Below are 17002 nucleotides of genomic sequence, written 5' to 3' on the forward strand. Positions count from 1 at the left end.
TGGACTGTGGGAGGAAAGCGGAGCACCTGGAGGAAATCCACTCAGACACTGGGTGAATGTGCAAACTCCACACAGACAGTGACCCAAGGTCAGAATCAAAACTGGGTCCCTGGCTGTGAGACAGCAGTGCTAAATACTGTGCCACTGTGCCACCCTGTGGCAGTGACCTTTAGCTCTGCACATCTCAATGGCAAAATAAAGTGCAAATTGTAGATGAATGCCTGTTTGTGGTTTACACAAGTTCAAATACAAATTGGGAGTGGTGTGTGCATAATTTATTTTTCCTGTCACACCTCTCAATCAGAGGGATTACCTCGTGGTGGAATGATTTTCATTGCTTTGCCTGAACAGGGATTAATAAACAGGGACCTCAAATCAGTAGTCTTACTGCATTGTAAACATTGGTAATCAGCTGCCTGTACTTTTGTGCTTGTCGGCTTCAGAACACAGCCCCCCTTTCAATTGAAAATCAGGGTGCTTTCACCACGAGAAGACCTTGATTTCTGTTTTTTGATCTGAACTGGTCAAAAGATGAACCATCTATATTCCAACCCAGCTCCATGGGCAACACAATTGAAGGCGCCCAGCAAAGGTAAGCAGTAAATTATTTTGTGCACCTGAAGGAGCAGGAAAGCTTCCACGGTGTCTGGGCCTCTGTCGTTCTACTCTGCAGCTAGTTACACTGTTTTGGAATAAAAGTGACAGATTTAACAATGCAAGTGCAGGCATCTGGCATATAGATATTTGTTTTTTGGTGATGCAGAATAAACAAGTAGTATTGCAATTGTGTTTAGAAATGTAGATTTAGATGCAGAGGATCTTTATTTAATTTGCCAATGCAAGAAATTGGGAAAGAATTGCAATTCAGTAGCAAAATTGAAATCTTTCTGAAAGTTATGCACAATGTGGTTATGTTTCAATCTTTTTTTCCATGTTAATAAGTGGATATCAATTTTTAATGAGAAATGCAATTTTACTTACAGACAAGAATTAACTGCAAGTAAAACCAAACCTAAGCATCCCATGGTCATCAGCAATCACCAGAACAAAGCTTTTTTGAATGATGAAGACGACTACCAGTTTCTGAGTGGTCAACAACAAACTATGGTAAGACATCAATGGCATTAGTTCAGGTAGAGGTATGTCCCAAAGGTGCTGGGAGCCATATAGAAACAGGCCTCAAGGGAGACTTGGCCATAATATGATAGAATTTGATAGTGATTTAGTTAAGTCCAAAATTAGGATCTTAAATCTAAACGAAGCAAACTATGCAGATATGAGAGACACTTTAGTTAAGGTAGATGGGGAAACTACACCAAAAAAATTACAGTAGACAAGCTATAGGTAGCATTTAAATAACTAATGCATAATTTCCAACTAATTTACTTTTCTTTAAGGCATTAAAACCTTGCAGAAAACATGATCCAGCCAGGGCTAAAAAGGGGAGTTAAAGATGTTTTTTTTATTCATTCATGGGACGTGGGCATCACAGGCTGTGCCAGCATTTATTGCCCATCCCTAATTGCCTGTTAGGGGCAATTAAGAGTCAACCACATTGCTGTGAGTCTGGAGTCACATGTCGGCCAGACCAGGTAAGGATGACAGATTTCCTTTCCTGAAGGGCATTAGTGAACCAGATGGGTTTTTAACGACAATCAACAATGGTTCTATGATCTAATTCTAGATATTTATTGAATTCAAGTTTCACCATCTGCAGTGGCGGGATTTGAACCTGGGACCACACATGACTCTAGGTCTCTGGATTACTAGTCCAGTGACAAAACCACTACGCCACTGCCTCCCCATTAAAGATACCATTAGATCAAAGAAATAAGCTTATAATGTTGCCCAAAAGAGTAATAAACATGAGTATCGTGAGGCCTAATAATTCAACAAACGATCAAGGACCAAGATGTTAGTGAGAAAAGAGACTATGAGAGTAGGCAAGTAAGGGACATAATATTTCAGGAGGTATGTAAATAGGAAGGATCAACGAACATTAATGGGGGCCGCATTGAGACAGAAACTGTTAATTTATAAAAGGGAATAATAACATGTATGAGACATTAAAGAAACACAGCAGAAGACACAAAAAGCATTCTAGAAATAATGCAACAAAGGGTCCAGTGAGGAATTCAATAAATCAGTTTAAGAAAATAATTAATACTGGAGAATTTAATGAGACAAATGGCCAGGACTTGACAATCTGCCCCCTAGAGTTTTAAAAGGGGAAACTGCAGAGATAGTTGATGCGTTAGTTTTGATGTTCCAGAATTCCTGGAATTCTAAAACCATTCCCAAGAAATGGGAGGCAGCAATCATTGTGCTGCTCTTTAAGAAAGGAAAAAGAGATGGGCATCTTAGTTGAATATCAGTAATAGGCAAATACCGTAATCTCTTATTAGAGATGTGGCAACAGGGCCTTTAGAAAATCATAAATCAGTGTTGATTCTGCTTAACCATATGTTGAAAGGGAATTGAATTGGACAAATCTGCTTTTTGAGGATGTAACTAGTGGGATGATAAGGGGGAACCAATGTGGATATAATGTGTTTTGATTTTCAAAAAGCATTTGATAAGGTGCCACGCAGGATATTATTGCACAAAATTCAAATTCATGGGTTAGGTGAATTTTTAGCATCGACTGACGATTCATTAATGGACAGGAAATTGAGAGTAGGAATAAACAGGTCATTTAATTGTCTGTAACTAGTGGAGCACCCCAAAGATTAGTACTTGGGCCTCAGCTATTTTGACTTTATATTGATGACTGAGAGGCAACTGAGTGTAATACATCCATGTTTGCTGATGATGCAAAGTTAGATGGGAAAGCAAGTGGTGAGGAGGACACAAAGCAACTTTGGAGGTAAATAGACAGATGAGGTATGTGGGTAAGAAAGTAACACTTCGAATGTTATGTGGTGAAATGTGAAGTTATCCACTTTGGTCTGATTTTTTTTTTAAGTACTATGTTTGAATAGTGAGAGACTAGGGAAAGTTTGCCATAAGAGGAATCTGGATGTCCTTAAACATGAATCACAAAGTTGACATCAAGATACACCAAGCAAAAGGAAGGCAGATAGTATGTTCATTTTTCTTACAAAGGGATTGTAATATGTAAGTAAATTAAATTTTACGACAATTATACAGGGCATTAATGGGGTCACAACAAGAGTGCTGTGTATGCTTTTAATCTCCCTACCTAAGAAAAACACTGATTCGAGGTAGTGTGATAACTGTTTCCTGAAATTAATGTATTTTCTTATGAAGCGAGATTGAGTAGATGAGGGACGTGATTTAACAGCCGCGTTGCGCCTGGCACGGATCCACGTGTGCCGGTTAAATCATTGGAGAGGCTGAAATTGGGATCCACAGTGGATGCAGATCGGTTCGCGATCTAACTGGACGCACCCGTTGGCGGGTTCCAGTTCCCGCCCAGATGTGTCAAGACGCCAATTGTCACCATTTCAGGGCAATCTCCATCTCATTAACGATATCGGTGCCCTATCCAACGACCTCCCGGGAATTAACCAGCTCCCCAGTGAGAGGTCGCTCGGGTGCCGTTTAGCACTCCCATTTAAAAATGGGAAGCTAGCATGATGGCTGCTGAGGGGATCGGTGGAGGTGAGCAGCCATCTCCATTTTGGGCATGCAGCCCGGGGGGGGGCAAGGGACTGGTCGGGGGCTGGGCGCCATCAGTCTGGGGTCGCCCGTGGGCTGGGAGGTGATGGGCAATGTATGGAAATTATCAGATATGTAGAAAAGTGACTACCGTGTGTCTGGCTACATTAGAATGTGGAGCCAGGGCTGCTCTGAGGACATTACTGTCCAGTATATCTGGATCATATGAGGAAGATTCTATACAGTTAGCAAAGGTGGAGTTTGTAAAATAGAAACTCAGGGGATTTCCCACCTGAGCACTTTGGACTCATTAGATACATTACTTATCCAAGCAATGCACAAACCATGAATATCATGGTTGCACCTGACATGAATTTGCTTTTGGTCAAGTAAAAATCTTTATCTTACAGCAAGTTTACTACAAATTTGCAATTCAAATACATCTATGATGGCTCGAGATAATATTCTGGAGTCTTTCAGTAGTAACAAAGGTGTTTATTAAAAAAGACAAAGGCTGGTATATAAACAGACACAGAACACTAAGGGTGGGTCTTAGAACTGCAGCTCTGGGATCCACATTGCCCAAGTCCCTGGTGGCAGGGCCCCCCACTCACTCGCCTTTGGTCGGGGTTTGTGCGCTCCCATTGGCCCGAGGCAGTCACATGGGCTGCTAGGTCCGCCCCTTTAATAGGGTGACGTTGCCACAGTGTTCAAATTGTTCTCGCATATGAGTTCCTGAACGGACAATTTTTTGCCAATCACACTCCACAATCTGTGGGTTCAACTGGCAAAGTTCCCACCTATATGATTGTAACTTATGCAGAGGTCAGTGTTCATCTTTGAATACTTTTCATATGCTTTTCGACGAAGATCAATATTTTTTCATCACACTGCTGAAATAAGATACTGAAAAACTAGAGTTGCTACAGTAATTTCTCAAGGTTATTCTATTTTATTAAAAGTATATTAAGCTAATGAACAATTTCTTATACGTAGTTCAAAGGTATTGAATAGCCAAGTAAGTATCATGCTAGTTGCTGGGTCAATTAGGGCAGTGTTTTTCAAACTTTTTTCCGGGGACCATTTTTACCTACCGGCTGACCTGCGCGACCCACCATTTTCTTTTACCTTGTTTGTTGCTAACAAAAATGGAGGAAATGGTTTTAGGGTCCCTTTGGCCCCAATGGTCCCATTGGCCTCCCGAACTTGGAACAAAAAAATGCTGCGACCATATAAAAATAAATGTGGCCGCACTGCAGATGTGTGCCCGATCTTCGGTGTGCATGCGGGCCGATGATCGGACATGCATGGGCAGTGCGGCCGAATTTTTTTTATCTGTTCCTGGCCAGTCTGAAGGCCGCTCACAGCCGGCATTATTAACGGCTCCACGACCATCCCGACACCCTCCCGTGACCCACCCGTGGGTCGCGCCCCTGAGTTTGACAATGCCTGAATTAGGGAATGATTGAATCACAGAATAATAGTGCAATTGTGGAAGGAGATAGTAATCAAGAAGATGCCCCTTAACCCGCACATCTTTGGACTGTGGGAGGAAACCGGAGCACCCGGAGGAAACCCACGCACACAGGGGGAGGACGTGCAGACTCCACACAGACAGTGACCCAGCCGGGAATCGAACCTGGGACCCTGGAGCTGTGAAGCATTTATGCTAACCACCATGCTACCCTGCTGCCCTTCTCCTACCATTCAGAGTTACTCTGGTACCAAAGGAAGATGTGGATTGTCACCATCTGTGGAGCTGAATCTGTCGTGACAAAGAAGGTTGCATGGAAGCAGAAGGTTGAGTTTGAAAATAGAGAAAAAATACGTGATTTAATAGCATTAAAACACCCACTGCTGGTATATAAAAGTAATTAGGTATTTAAAAGTAGAAATGCCCTGCATAATACTGAAAAGCATTTTAAGATTTGTAAACAGTTCTGTATTTAAATGGGAACCACCAAATTAAATGGGGATAGAGACAAAAAGAAATTCTCCTTTCGAGAGACTATGGGTGTGATCTAATGGCCATGCTTTGCCTGACTCATGACGCGACGCAGCTGGTGTATCTCGTGAGATTTACCCAGCTCGTTACATCTTGTGAGATCTAACAGAATCTCACGAGGCATCACAATCTGGATCTCGCCCAAAATGGGCAGGGCCCCAATTTGCATATTCAAGTGAGTAGGTAACCTCAGTTGGATATGTCTACGCAGGATGTACCCAGCGCACGGGATTGAATCCCCTCACCTCAGAGGCCCTGAGTCGGCGCCATTTAGCACTTGGCTTCACAAACATGGTCCAGGCTGAATGACACTTGGGGGCATCTCCCAGGAAATCGGACGTCCTGGGTGGTTGCCCTCTGGGCAAGGTGGTACCCTGGCACTGTTGATGCCAACTGGGTACCTTGGCATTGACAGTCTGACACCCTGGCAGTGCCACCCAGGTGCCACCCTGATGGTGCCAAGGTGTACAGGTGGCACTGTCAGGCTGGCAGGGGTCAGTTGGCATCCTGCCCATGGCGGGGATCGGCAAAGGAGGTGGGGTGAGAGGGGCTTTTTCTGTTATATCGCACACAAAATGCTGAGGCCAGGACTGACTTTCATGTGGTTTGCGTTCCCATTGGGGGTGCTATTTATGGAGTAATTCAGGACATGCTAATGGACTAGAACTCTGCCCACGTTAACCTAGAGCAATTCTCATTCCCGCCGCCAACGGATTCAATATGGTCAGAATTGGCACTGGAGAACTTGACAAGCTGGAGCAGCTTCGAAGCACTCCACTCCACATACTTTCAGTCCAGCCAAGGTGTTGGCCTACTGAAAAGTAGCACTACACTTTACCCGACTCGGAGCTCGATACGATGATGGATGTGGTAGAGGGGCGGCGGGATCCCCACCTCCCCAGGGTGGCCAGGAGGCTCCCGCCCACGGTCATCAACTGGGCCTGGACAGAGATGGTCAAGGCAGTCAGTGCTGTGAGCCTCATCAGACAGACTGACACGCAACGTCACAAGTAGATGGGCCTGGGCGGCTCGGAGGCACAAAGGTTAGGATTGCTGCCTCACAGCGCCAGAGACCCGAGCTCAATTCCGGCCTTAAGTGACTGTCTGTGTGGAGTTTGCACATTCTGCCCGTGTCACCATGGGTTTCAAAGAACAAAGCACAATACAGCACAGGAACAGGCCCTTCTTTCCTCCAAGCCGGTACCTGTCATGGTTCACACAGCTTAGCTGCCGATACGGGCCCCAGCACTGCCGGCGCGGGTCCGCGCATGCGAGCCACGGCCGGCGCGGGTCCGCGCATGCTGGCGGGTTGCTGTCTCCGCACCGGCTCCCACGCAACATGGCGGAGACCTACAGGGGCCTGGCGCAGAGGAACATAGCCCCCCCCCCACTCCGGAATGAGCCCGCCGGCCGAACGGTAGGCCCCGATCGCGGGTCAGGCCACCGTGGAGACCCCCCCAGAGTCGGATCCCCCCTTCCCCCCACTAGGACGGCCCCCGCAGCCAGAACGCCAAGATCCCACCCGGTAGGACCACATGCGAACGACGCCAGCGGGACTCGGCGGACACTCAGCCTGTCAAGCGCGGAGAATCGCTGGTGGAGGGGAGGGGGGGGCACGTTCTGGGGTCGGAGCAGCATGGCAGGATTCGCGCCACCTCCAGTGATTCTCCGACCCGGCGTGGGATCAGAGAATCCAGCCCCTTGAGTCATGAGGAACCAGAATGTAACAGCTATCCTATTGTGATCATTGATGCTGAAGAGGCACTTTACTGTTCAATTTGTTAGGCCTTTGGCTGGATAATTACTGTATTAAGATGCAGTTGTGAAAAATGTACTGAAAGTGTCACTCCATGTTCAATGCTTCTTTTTGTCACAAGGTTTATCCTCCAAGAATTCCAAAAGCGAATACAGGCCAGATGGAACATATCCGTAATACCCAAATTATGCCTATCCCCAAAGCTAATTTCAGGTTTGGAAATCTTTGTGTCTTGTGTGTCATTTTGTAATGCAAAATTTGATCCACAATTGTAACTATTAATCTCTGCATCATCTCCTTAATAATGCATTGAATTTAGAGAGGGAAATCATTATAAGCATGTACACATCCTACAGAAGACTTCATTTGGAAATGTAACCAAGAAACTAGTTCAGTGAAGTCCCTTTGGTATTGGAGCTAAATTCCATTATCAAAATTGTGCTGATAGGCCCTGGAAACATTTTGCTATTATGTTTTTGCTGTCATTAATGGTTTAAACTACAATGTAGTTTCTGTACTTTAAGGTGATAAGTGCAAATTTTAAAACAGACAGATGGTTTAATTACAATCCCAGTTGATAGTACTGGATGGGAAGATCCCAGAATGGAACCCTGTTCAAAAGACTGTAACTTCTACTTATTTAGAAATGCGGATGAACAGAGTCACAGGACTGCCAATTAGCTTTAACAACAAAAAAATGATTAAACATGAAAAGTTTGATGCTAATACAATACTCCTTCAAGCCCTACTTACCTTCACAAATCTACACCGATTTGAAGGAAAGCACAGGTTCCAAAATATGCTAAGGTTTTCAGTAAACACACAGGGCGGGATTCCCCCAGCCCACGCCGGGCCGGAGAATCGCCAGGTCGGGTGCGAATTGCGCAACGCCGCCCCGACGCCTGTCCGCCGATTCTCCGGAGACCGGAGAATCGCACCATTGGCGCGGCCGGAGCGCCCCTCCCCCCCCCCCGCTGATTCTCTGCCCGGGATGGGCCGAGTGGGCGCAAAATAAATCTGAGTCCCGCTGCGCCCATCTTACCCGCGGGACCTCAGCATGAATCCTTCCGGGGGCGGCCTGGTGGGAGGGGATGAGGGGGGACCGACCCCGGAGGGGTCCTCCACTGTGGCCTTGGCCCGCGGTCGGGTCCTACCGATCGGCGGATCGGCCTCTCGGGCTGGGGGCTTCTTTGTTGCTCCGCGCCGGCCCCTGTAGCCCCATGCAATGTTTGTGTCAGGGCCGGAGCGAGAAGGAAGCCATTGCGCATGCGCGCAATCGCACCAGTCGCAGCGCGACATGCGCAGACCCGCGGCACCCATTTGACACCAGTATCGGCAGCTGGAGTGGCATGGATCACCCCAGTGCAATGCTGGCCTACTGAGGGGCTTGGAATCGCTGCTCCTGGGGGCCTGTTGACACCAACGTGAAATGCGACGGCATTTACGACGGCATGAATACCTAGCCTCAGGATCAGAGAATCCCGCCCACAGTTCCTGTAACCCAGCAGGCTAACTGTGGTCAGATACACCCTACTCTGAAACCACCCAATCGATCTTCTGTGGATTTCTCCCCAAATCCCCCCAGATGATTATTATACTGTAGGCCAACTGATCTCACGGACTCTGGCTTCCACGCAAGGTTTTCCAAATGCCACCCTCAAAAATACAAGCCTTAGAATCTTCCTTCAAACAATGCTTTCCCTCAGCAGTTCCTAGCAATGATCCACTTCCAGGATTTTACAACTCTCCTTTCAGTATTTCTTTGCTTTCAAGCTGTCACTCACTCTTAGATCCAGCCACTAGTGGCTTCACAATTGCTTTTACTATCGCTTCACAGGCTGTAGTAAAATATCACAAACCATACGATCACTTCAGATATCTCGGGATTGTCACAAGTCAACTTCACCAATTGCTTCACTTTTCAGCTCAGTCTTTAATTTTTTTTTTTAAATGTTTTTATTCAGTTTTCATATTTTATATTGAACAAATTTCAAATTGTTAGGAGAGAAAAAAAAAACAAACACGCAAAAATTAACATACACATTTACAGGTAAGCATCTTCGTAGTAGTAACTGGCGCCCCCCCCCCCCCCCCAACAGTTTATTTAGTTTGGTTTTGGGCCTCAGCTAGCCATCGAACCCCCGTAACGAACCTGTAGCCCCCCCCCCCCCCCCCCCCGCTACCTTCCCCCGACTATTCTTCCTCTTGTACATTGGCCACAAATAGGTCCCGGAACAGTTTGCATGAATGGCTCCCACGTTCTGTGGAAGCCGTCGTCCGACCCTCGGATGGCAAATTTGATTTTCTCCATTTGGAGAGATTCCGAGAGGTCGGACAGCCAGTCCGCAGCTCTGGGCGGTGCTGCTGACCGCCAGCCAAACAGGATTCTACGGCGGGCGATCAGGGAGGCAAAGGCAAGGGCGTCCGCCCTCCTCCCCAGGAATAGATCTGGCTGTTCTGAAACCCCGAAGACCGCCACTATCGGGCATGGCTCCACCCTCACTCCCACCACTTTGGACATAACCTCGAAGAAGGCTGTCCAGTACTCCACGAGTCTGGGGCAAGACCAGAACATGTGGGCGTGGTTGGCCGGGCCTCTTTGGCACCGTTCACATCTGTCTTCCACCTCCGGGACGAACCTACTCATACGGGTTCTTGTTAAGTGGGCTCTATGTACCACTTTTAGTTGCGTCAGGCTGAGCCTTGCGCACGTGGAGGTGGAGTTGACCCTATGCAGTGCTTCGCTCCAGAGTCCCCACCCTATCTCCATCCCCAGGTCGTCCTCCCATTTCCTCCTTGTTGCGTCCAGTACGGTGTCGTCCCTATCTACCAGTCGGTCATACATGTCACTACAGTTCCCTTTCTCTAGGATACTTGCGTCCAGTAGGTCTTCCAGTAGTGTCTGTCGTGGCGGTTGTGGGTACGTCCTTGTCTCCTTTCGTAGGAAGTTTTTGAGCTGCAGGTACCGTAGCTCGTTCCCCCAGCTAGCTGAAATTTCTCTGTCAGTTCGTCCAGTGTTGCGATCCTGTCGTCCGTGTATAGGTCCCTGACTGTCAGTGTCCCCCCGTCCTGCCTCCACCTTTTGAAGGTGGCGTCAGTCAGTGCTGGTGTGAACCTATGGTTGTTGCAGATGGGAGCCCTGTTCGACATTTTGGTCAGGCCAAGTTGCTGCCGCAGTTGGTTCCAGGATTGGAGGGTGGCTGTCACCACTGGGCTGCTGGAGTGTTTTTTGGGTGGGGATGGGAGTGCTGCCGTGGCGAGGGCCCAGAGGGAGGTTCCCATGCAGGAGGCCTCCTCCGCACGCACCCACTCAGCTTCTGGCTCCTGGATCCATCCCCTTACTCGCTCGGCTGTTGCTGCCCAGTGGTAGAATTGTAGATTCGGGAGGGCTAACCCTCCCCTGGTTTTTGTTTTTTGTAAGACCTTCTTTGGGATCCTAGCATTTTTACCCCCCATACGAACGCCATGATGAGTTTGTCCAGCGCTTTGAAAAAGGCCTTGGGGATGTAGATCGGAATGGATCTAAACAGGAAGAGGAACCTGGGCAGTACGTTCATTTTGATCGTCTGAACTCTCCCCGCGAGGGAGAGCGGGAGTGTGTTCCATCTTTGCAGGTCCTTTTTAACTTCCTCCGTCAGGCTGGTGAGGTTCCATTTGTGGATCCCTTTCCAGTCATGGGCTATTTGGATCCCCAGGTAGCGGAATTTATGTCGGGCTTGTTTGAACGGCAGCCCCTTTAGTGCTGCCCCCCCCCCCCCCCCCCCCACCCCCCCCTGCGGGTGTACTGGGAAGATCTCACTTTTGCTCATGTTGAGTTTGTAGCCCGAGAAGGCTCCAAACTCTTTCAGGAGCGCGATGATTCCGTCCATGCTGCTTTGTGGGTCCGAGATATAGAGGAGCAGATCATCCGCATAGAGTGAGACTCTGTGCTCTCTACCTCCCCTTCGGATCCCCCTCCAATTTTTTGCTGCCCTGAGCGCGATTGCTAGCGGTTCAATTGCTAGTGCGAACAGCAGCGGGGACAGTGGGCATCCTTGTCTGGTGCCCCTGTGCAGCTGGAAGTATTGGGAGTTGGTATTGTTGGTCTGTACACTCGCCATGGGAGCGTTGTACAGGAGCTTTACCCAAGCGGTGAACCCTGTTCCAAGCCCGAACCGCTCCAGTACCTCTGTGAGGTATTTCCACTCGACTCTGTCGAAGGCCTTTTCTGCGTCCAGGGAGACGATCACCTCTTGTGTTCTCTCCCCGGAGGGGGTCATTATCACGTTCAGCAGGCGCCTGATGTTCGCGGTAAGCTGTCTACCTTTGACAAAGCCCGTCTGGTCCTCTGTGACCACCTCAGGTACACAGTCTTCTAGCCTTTGGCTAGGATTTGGCCAGTATTTTGGCGTCTGCATTCAGCAGAGATATGGGTCTGTATGACCCACATTCCGTTGGGTCTTTGTCTTTCTTAGGTATCAGCGAGATTGAGGCCTGTGCTAACGTGGGTGGCAACGTGCCCCTAGCTAGCGAGTCTGTGAACATCTCCCGCAGGTGCGGGGCCAGCGCTGTCGCAAAGTTTTTGTAGAAGTCCGCCGGGAATCCGTCCGGTCCCGGCGCCTTCCCCGCCTGCATGGAGCTAATGCTCTCCATGATCTCTCCCAGTGCTAGTGGTGCTTCCAGATCCCGTTTTCTGCCCTCTCCCACGACTGGTATGTCCAGTCCGTCAAGAAACCGGTTCATCCCAGCCTTCCCCGTTGGGGGCTCTGAGGTGTACAGCTCTTGGTAGAAGGCCTTGAAGGTTTTGTTAATCCTCTCTGGTTCTGTTTCCAACGTGCCTCTGGTATCTCTGATTTGCGCAATTTCTCTGCAGGCTGCCTGCTTTCTCAGTTGGTGGGCCCACAGGCGGCTGGCTTTGTCTCCGTGTTCGTATAGGGCCCCGCGTGCCTGGCGGAGTTGGTGTACTGCTTTCCTGGTGGAGAGCAGGTCAAGTTCCTTTGTAATTCTTTTCTCTCCGCCAGGAGTTCTACAGTCGGGGCCTCGGAGTATTTATGGTCTACCTCCAGTATGGAGTCGACCAGCTTCTGCCTAGCCACCCTTTCCTCCCTATCTCTTTGCGCTTTGTAGGCTATGATTTCCCCCAGCTCAGTCTTTAATGAATGGTATGCTGCTCCAGGTCTTATTTCCTATTTTAATTTAATATTCACGGAAACTTCTCTTCATTCTCTAGTTTGTAGAGTTAGCTGTCCTTTAAGTCTGGAACCTGCTTTCTTGCCCATTACTCCACTGTATGGCGTTCCTGCTTCCAACAGAGCTGGGAGCTTTTCACTGTCTGGCTTCCTAGCTCCAAATGCTATGAATTTAGTTAAAATCAATCACAAGGTCTGTCTTTCCTAAAGTGGTCCCTGGTTTCTAAGCAATATTTCTTCTCCAAGCTCGTATTTACTTTTCACATCTCTCAGCACAGTGTGAACTGAAGTCAAAAGCCCTCATACATGAAAACACCTTTGTTTAACATGAGTCCAACTCGAATTTTATCCTTTATTACCCAGAAACATTCAATTAAATCCACTCAATTACATCTGCTTCCTGACAGTTTCATTCAGTTGGTCCTGAAGTTTTTTATTTACTGTTTTCACTTTGAAAGCCTTTCCCTAGAAATAATTAGTTTACTTCAGTTGAATAAAGACAACGGACAGGTTATGCAGAAATTGATCTCTTAATTTAAATTTAAATGGTGACCACGTTATTTAAGATCGCCTTGAAAACCTGCCACTGCTAAAATTCAGTGATCTCAGTCCCTCTGAATAATTACCCTCTGGTGGTGAATTTCTGCATGACACTAACATCAAATTTGATTTGCAGAATATAATACTGCACCATTGTTAAACATTATTTTCATATAAGACACATAGGACGCGAATGGGGGTGGTAGATACCGGGAGATGCCTCTTCTGGGGTTTACCCGTATCGCCACACCTCGCGAGATCTAACGGGATCTCGCAAGACGTTGCAATCTGGATCCCGTGCATTGTGGGTGGGATCAGTATTTGGCAAATTTGCATATTAGAATGAGTAACTAGTCTCACTATAATATGCAGCCTGCCTGATCCACCCGAGGCATAGGATCTAACCCCTTTGCCTCGGAGACCTTAGGCAAGCACCATTTATTACTGGTCCCCACAACCAGGGACCAGGCAGGTCGACACTTTGGGGGGGGGAATCCCAGGCGATCGGAGGCCTCTAGGTGGTTGGCCTCTGGGCAGGGTAGGGCCCTGGCACTGTTGATGCCACCTGGGCATATTGGCAGGCCAACAATGCCACCTGGTGCCAGCCTGGCACTGTTCAGGCGGCACTTCCCAGGTGACACTGTCATGTTGGTGGTACCAGGATAGCATTTTCCCATGCTGGGGATCTGGTTAGTGGGCTGCCTTCCCATGTGAGGTGGGGGGGACCTAAGGACCCCCTTGTAGTTGAGTTGGGGCTTTGGGGTGGGGGGGTCCAACCTCCTCTCCTCTACCTATCCACCCTTGCCAAGCTGGGTGGGCCTACTCTCAAGTGGTTCCATTCTTATCTACTTAATCATAGCCTGAGAAGCACTTGCTTCTCTTCTTGGTCCCAAACCATTTATCTCTGATGTCTTCTGAGGATCTATCCTTTGCACCCTCCTATTTTCCATCTGCATGCCGCCTCTCGACAACAAGATCCAAAGGTACAATGTTAGTTAGCTTTCACATATACGCCGATGACACCTAGCTGTAACGCATCATTACCTCTTCTCGCTTGTCCATTGTTGCAAAATTATCAGATTCCTTATCCGACATCCACTATTGGATGAGCAGAAATTTTCTCCAATTTATATTGGAAGGATTGAGGCATTGTTTACAGTCCACATTCCGAATACCGTTCCGTAGCTACTGACTTCATTCCTCTGCCTGGCAACAGTCTGAAATGAAACATTCTATTCATATATGATCCCAAGCTGAGTCTCTGGTCTCCTGTTCGTGCCATCTCAAAGACAACATATTTGTTTGTAACATAACTGGCTTTCTCCTTTTTTCAGAGTGTGTGATGCTGCAATCTTCATTCAGACGTTCATTACCTCTAGACTTGACTATTCCAAAACATTCATCACTTGTCTTCCACAATCTGTCCTTTGTAAACTTGAGGTCTTCCAAAACTCTACTGTCTCTAACTCACAGCAAATGGCATTTCTCTGTCATTCCTGTGCTTGCTGACCTTCATTGACACCTGGTCAAGCAACACCTTGATTTTAAAATTCTCTTCCTTGTTTTCAAATTTCCCTACTCGAACCCCACAAGTCTCCAAAATATCTGCGCACCTCTAATTCTGGCCTCATGTACATCCCCAATTTTAATTGCTCTGCCATTGGTGTCCATGCCTTCAATTGCCTGGGTCTCAAGCCTTAGAATACCCTCCCTACACCTCTCCGGCTCATTACCTCACTTTCCTTCTTTAAGGCTTTAAAAATCTTACCCTCTGACCAAGCTTCTGGTCATCTGACCTAATATCTTGTTTATTTTCTTTTAGCATATCTTCACACCTACACTGTGTTTTACCCTTTGGGGAATAGTGGGGGTAAGCGGTAGAAGGATTCCCGAGCTGATTATCAGCCGTTAAACCACTATATAAAAGCTTCTTCGAGTGGCCAATAAGTCCAGGTGTTGGACTTGAACCCAGCGCTTCTGTTCCAGCGGTAGGCATGCTACCACTGCTTTTCCAGCTTTGAGTGGCCGGGAGATCGTGCCCAAAGTGTTTTGAAAGCATATTTGCTCCAGTAAGCCTTTCCTATATGTACTTTCTTTTTAGTTACCATCAACCCGAACCAAATATTGTCGAAGAGAATTTTTCACCTTCTATGAGGCATGCAAGTTCGTCATACTATGAAGATCAGCATTCCATTCCCCAATTCCGCCCAGTGAATGGATATCCTGAGCAGGACACTTGGGTAGCTCCTGCCATATCTTTTAAGAGGCCTGAGGTAAGTCAATCCAATCAATCCCTGCATTAGTATTATGCACCTGAGCTGCTTTTAGCCCCAATTCCTGGAATCTTCCACACCATTGTTTCCACAGCAATACCGACATCTCAGATAAGCATTATCAATCCTACTTTATGCTGATGTTGCATTTTTTGGCTGCTGAGTATATACCCTGAAGAAAATACAATGCTCCTCATTTTAGCTTTGCTACCTTCAAATTTGAACAAAAGTGTTTCAGTGCTGAAGAAATATTAGCGTGCTGTGCTGCAAAAGCCATGAGATAATTTTAAAAACACAAGTATAATTAAAGTACCAAATGGTAGGCCTAGCTCTGCAATGCTTCCGAGACTTTCACTCCATGGAACTTTTAGATACACTATTTGATCATTTGTCTTATTCCCTCAGAAACAACGTAAGGCATAAAATCAAAATGCTGCGTTGCTCTGGAAAACCATGTTGTCTTTCTGCTTTGCAGATAAACGGGATAAGGGTTTTGCCTCCAATAGGATCTGGACAAAGTTTTGGAGTGGGCCAACTACAGAAAGATCCAGGATATCAGCAATTCCACAACCCTGCCAGATATGGAAGGGCTCAATATTAAGGAGCGAAGATACGATATATAAGGGAATCTGACCTCAGCATAGGCATTGCCAGCAGCACTTGCTCACATAGCAGATTAATTCAATTTTTAAAAATCAATACATAAACGAACCATCAATAATTGTTGGGATTGTGAAATGAAGTGCCATGCTGGAGATCATGAAACAGAGCTCTAATGAAATCAATAGTGACAAATAAAGATTTTCAGTATGTTCTGCTTTTCAAACGTTGCACTCATGTTATGCACTCATATTAAGAAGGAGTTAGCATCGGGAATGTAATTCCTTGCCGTTTTGGGTACAGAAGCATCAATTTCAAATTCCAATGGGAACTGTTTGGGTTAGACCTGAGACAGAAGGGGAACCATCCACCCCTCCACAGCATGAAGCTTGGGAAATTTTAGCTGCAGGGCTTCATCTCCATGAGCCACACCTGTTTATGAGTCCATCAGTGGGAGATGCCAGTTGGTTGACTGTTGACAGCAGGGTTATGGAGGAAGGAGGCTGCTTGACTGACACTTTGAGGAACGGCCTATTGCAGTCGGTCATGTGTTTAGGAGGGCATGGTGGGTGAAGAGGCCTTTGCAGTTTGGGGAGGGAAGCCTAGGGTAGGAAGGCCCAGGTTTTCCGTGTGGGGCCTAGAGGGGTACTCTTGCTCTTCAGAATCCAGATGGAAAGGAAAAAGATGACGATAAATACTTGAATGATAAGGGGATCTGGACTGGTGCAGAGCACACAACCAATCTTCTGTCGTCAGCCTCCTGCCTCAATGACAAAGTTAAAATGTACTCTTAAGAATATTGTTGCTCGGAGCGACACGGTGGCACAGTGGTTAGCACCGTTGCCTCATGGTGCCGAGGACCTGGATTCGATCCCCGCCCTGGGTCACTGTCCATGTGGAGTTTGCACATTCACCCCGTGTCTGCATGGGTCTCACACCCCCCCCCCCCCCCAACCCAAAAGGATGTGCAGGGTAGGTGGATTGAACATAAAACATAGAACATACAGTGCAGAAGGAGGCCAGTCGGCCCATCGATTCT

General features: G+C 47.3%; 1 protein-coding gene across 1 annotated transcript in view; it reads left to right on the top strand.

Moving 5' to 3' along the window:
• zgc:158432 (uncharacterized protein LOC555281 homolog) overlaps nt 1-16633 on the top strand; it is a 34892-nt gene extending 18259 nt beyond the window's left edge. The window contains exons 4-7 of the mRNA XM_038776306.1: nt 984-1107; nt 7504-7595; nt 15192-15363; nt 15839-16633. Of these exons, the coding sequence (XP_038632234.1) occupies nt 984-1107; nt 7504-7595; nt 15192-15363; nt 15839-15964 (514 nt within the window). The 3' untranslated portion in view covers nt 15965-16633. The remainder of the gene's footprint in view (nt 1-983; nt 1108-7503; nt 7596-15191; nt 15364-15838) is intronic.
• The last annotated feature ends 369 nt before the right edge of the window (nt 16634-17002 follow it).

The sequence above is a fragment of the Scyliorhinus canicula genome, chromosome 17 (assembly GCF_902713615.1).
Source record: "Scyliorhinus canicula chromosome 17, sScyCan1.1, whole genome shotgun sequence".
NCBI lineage: Eukaryota > Metazoa > Chordata > Chondrichthyes > Carcharhiniformes > Scyliorhinidae > Scyliorhinus > Scyliorhinus canicula.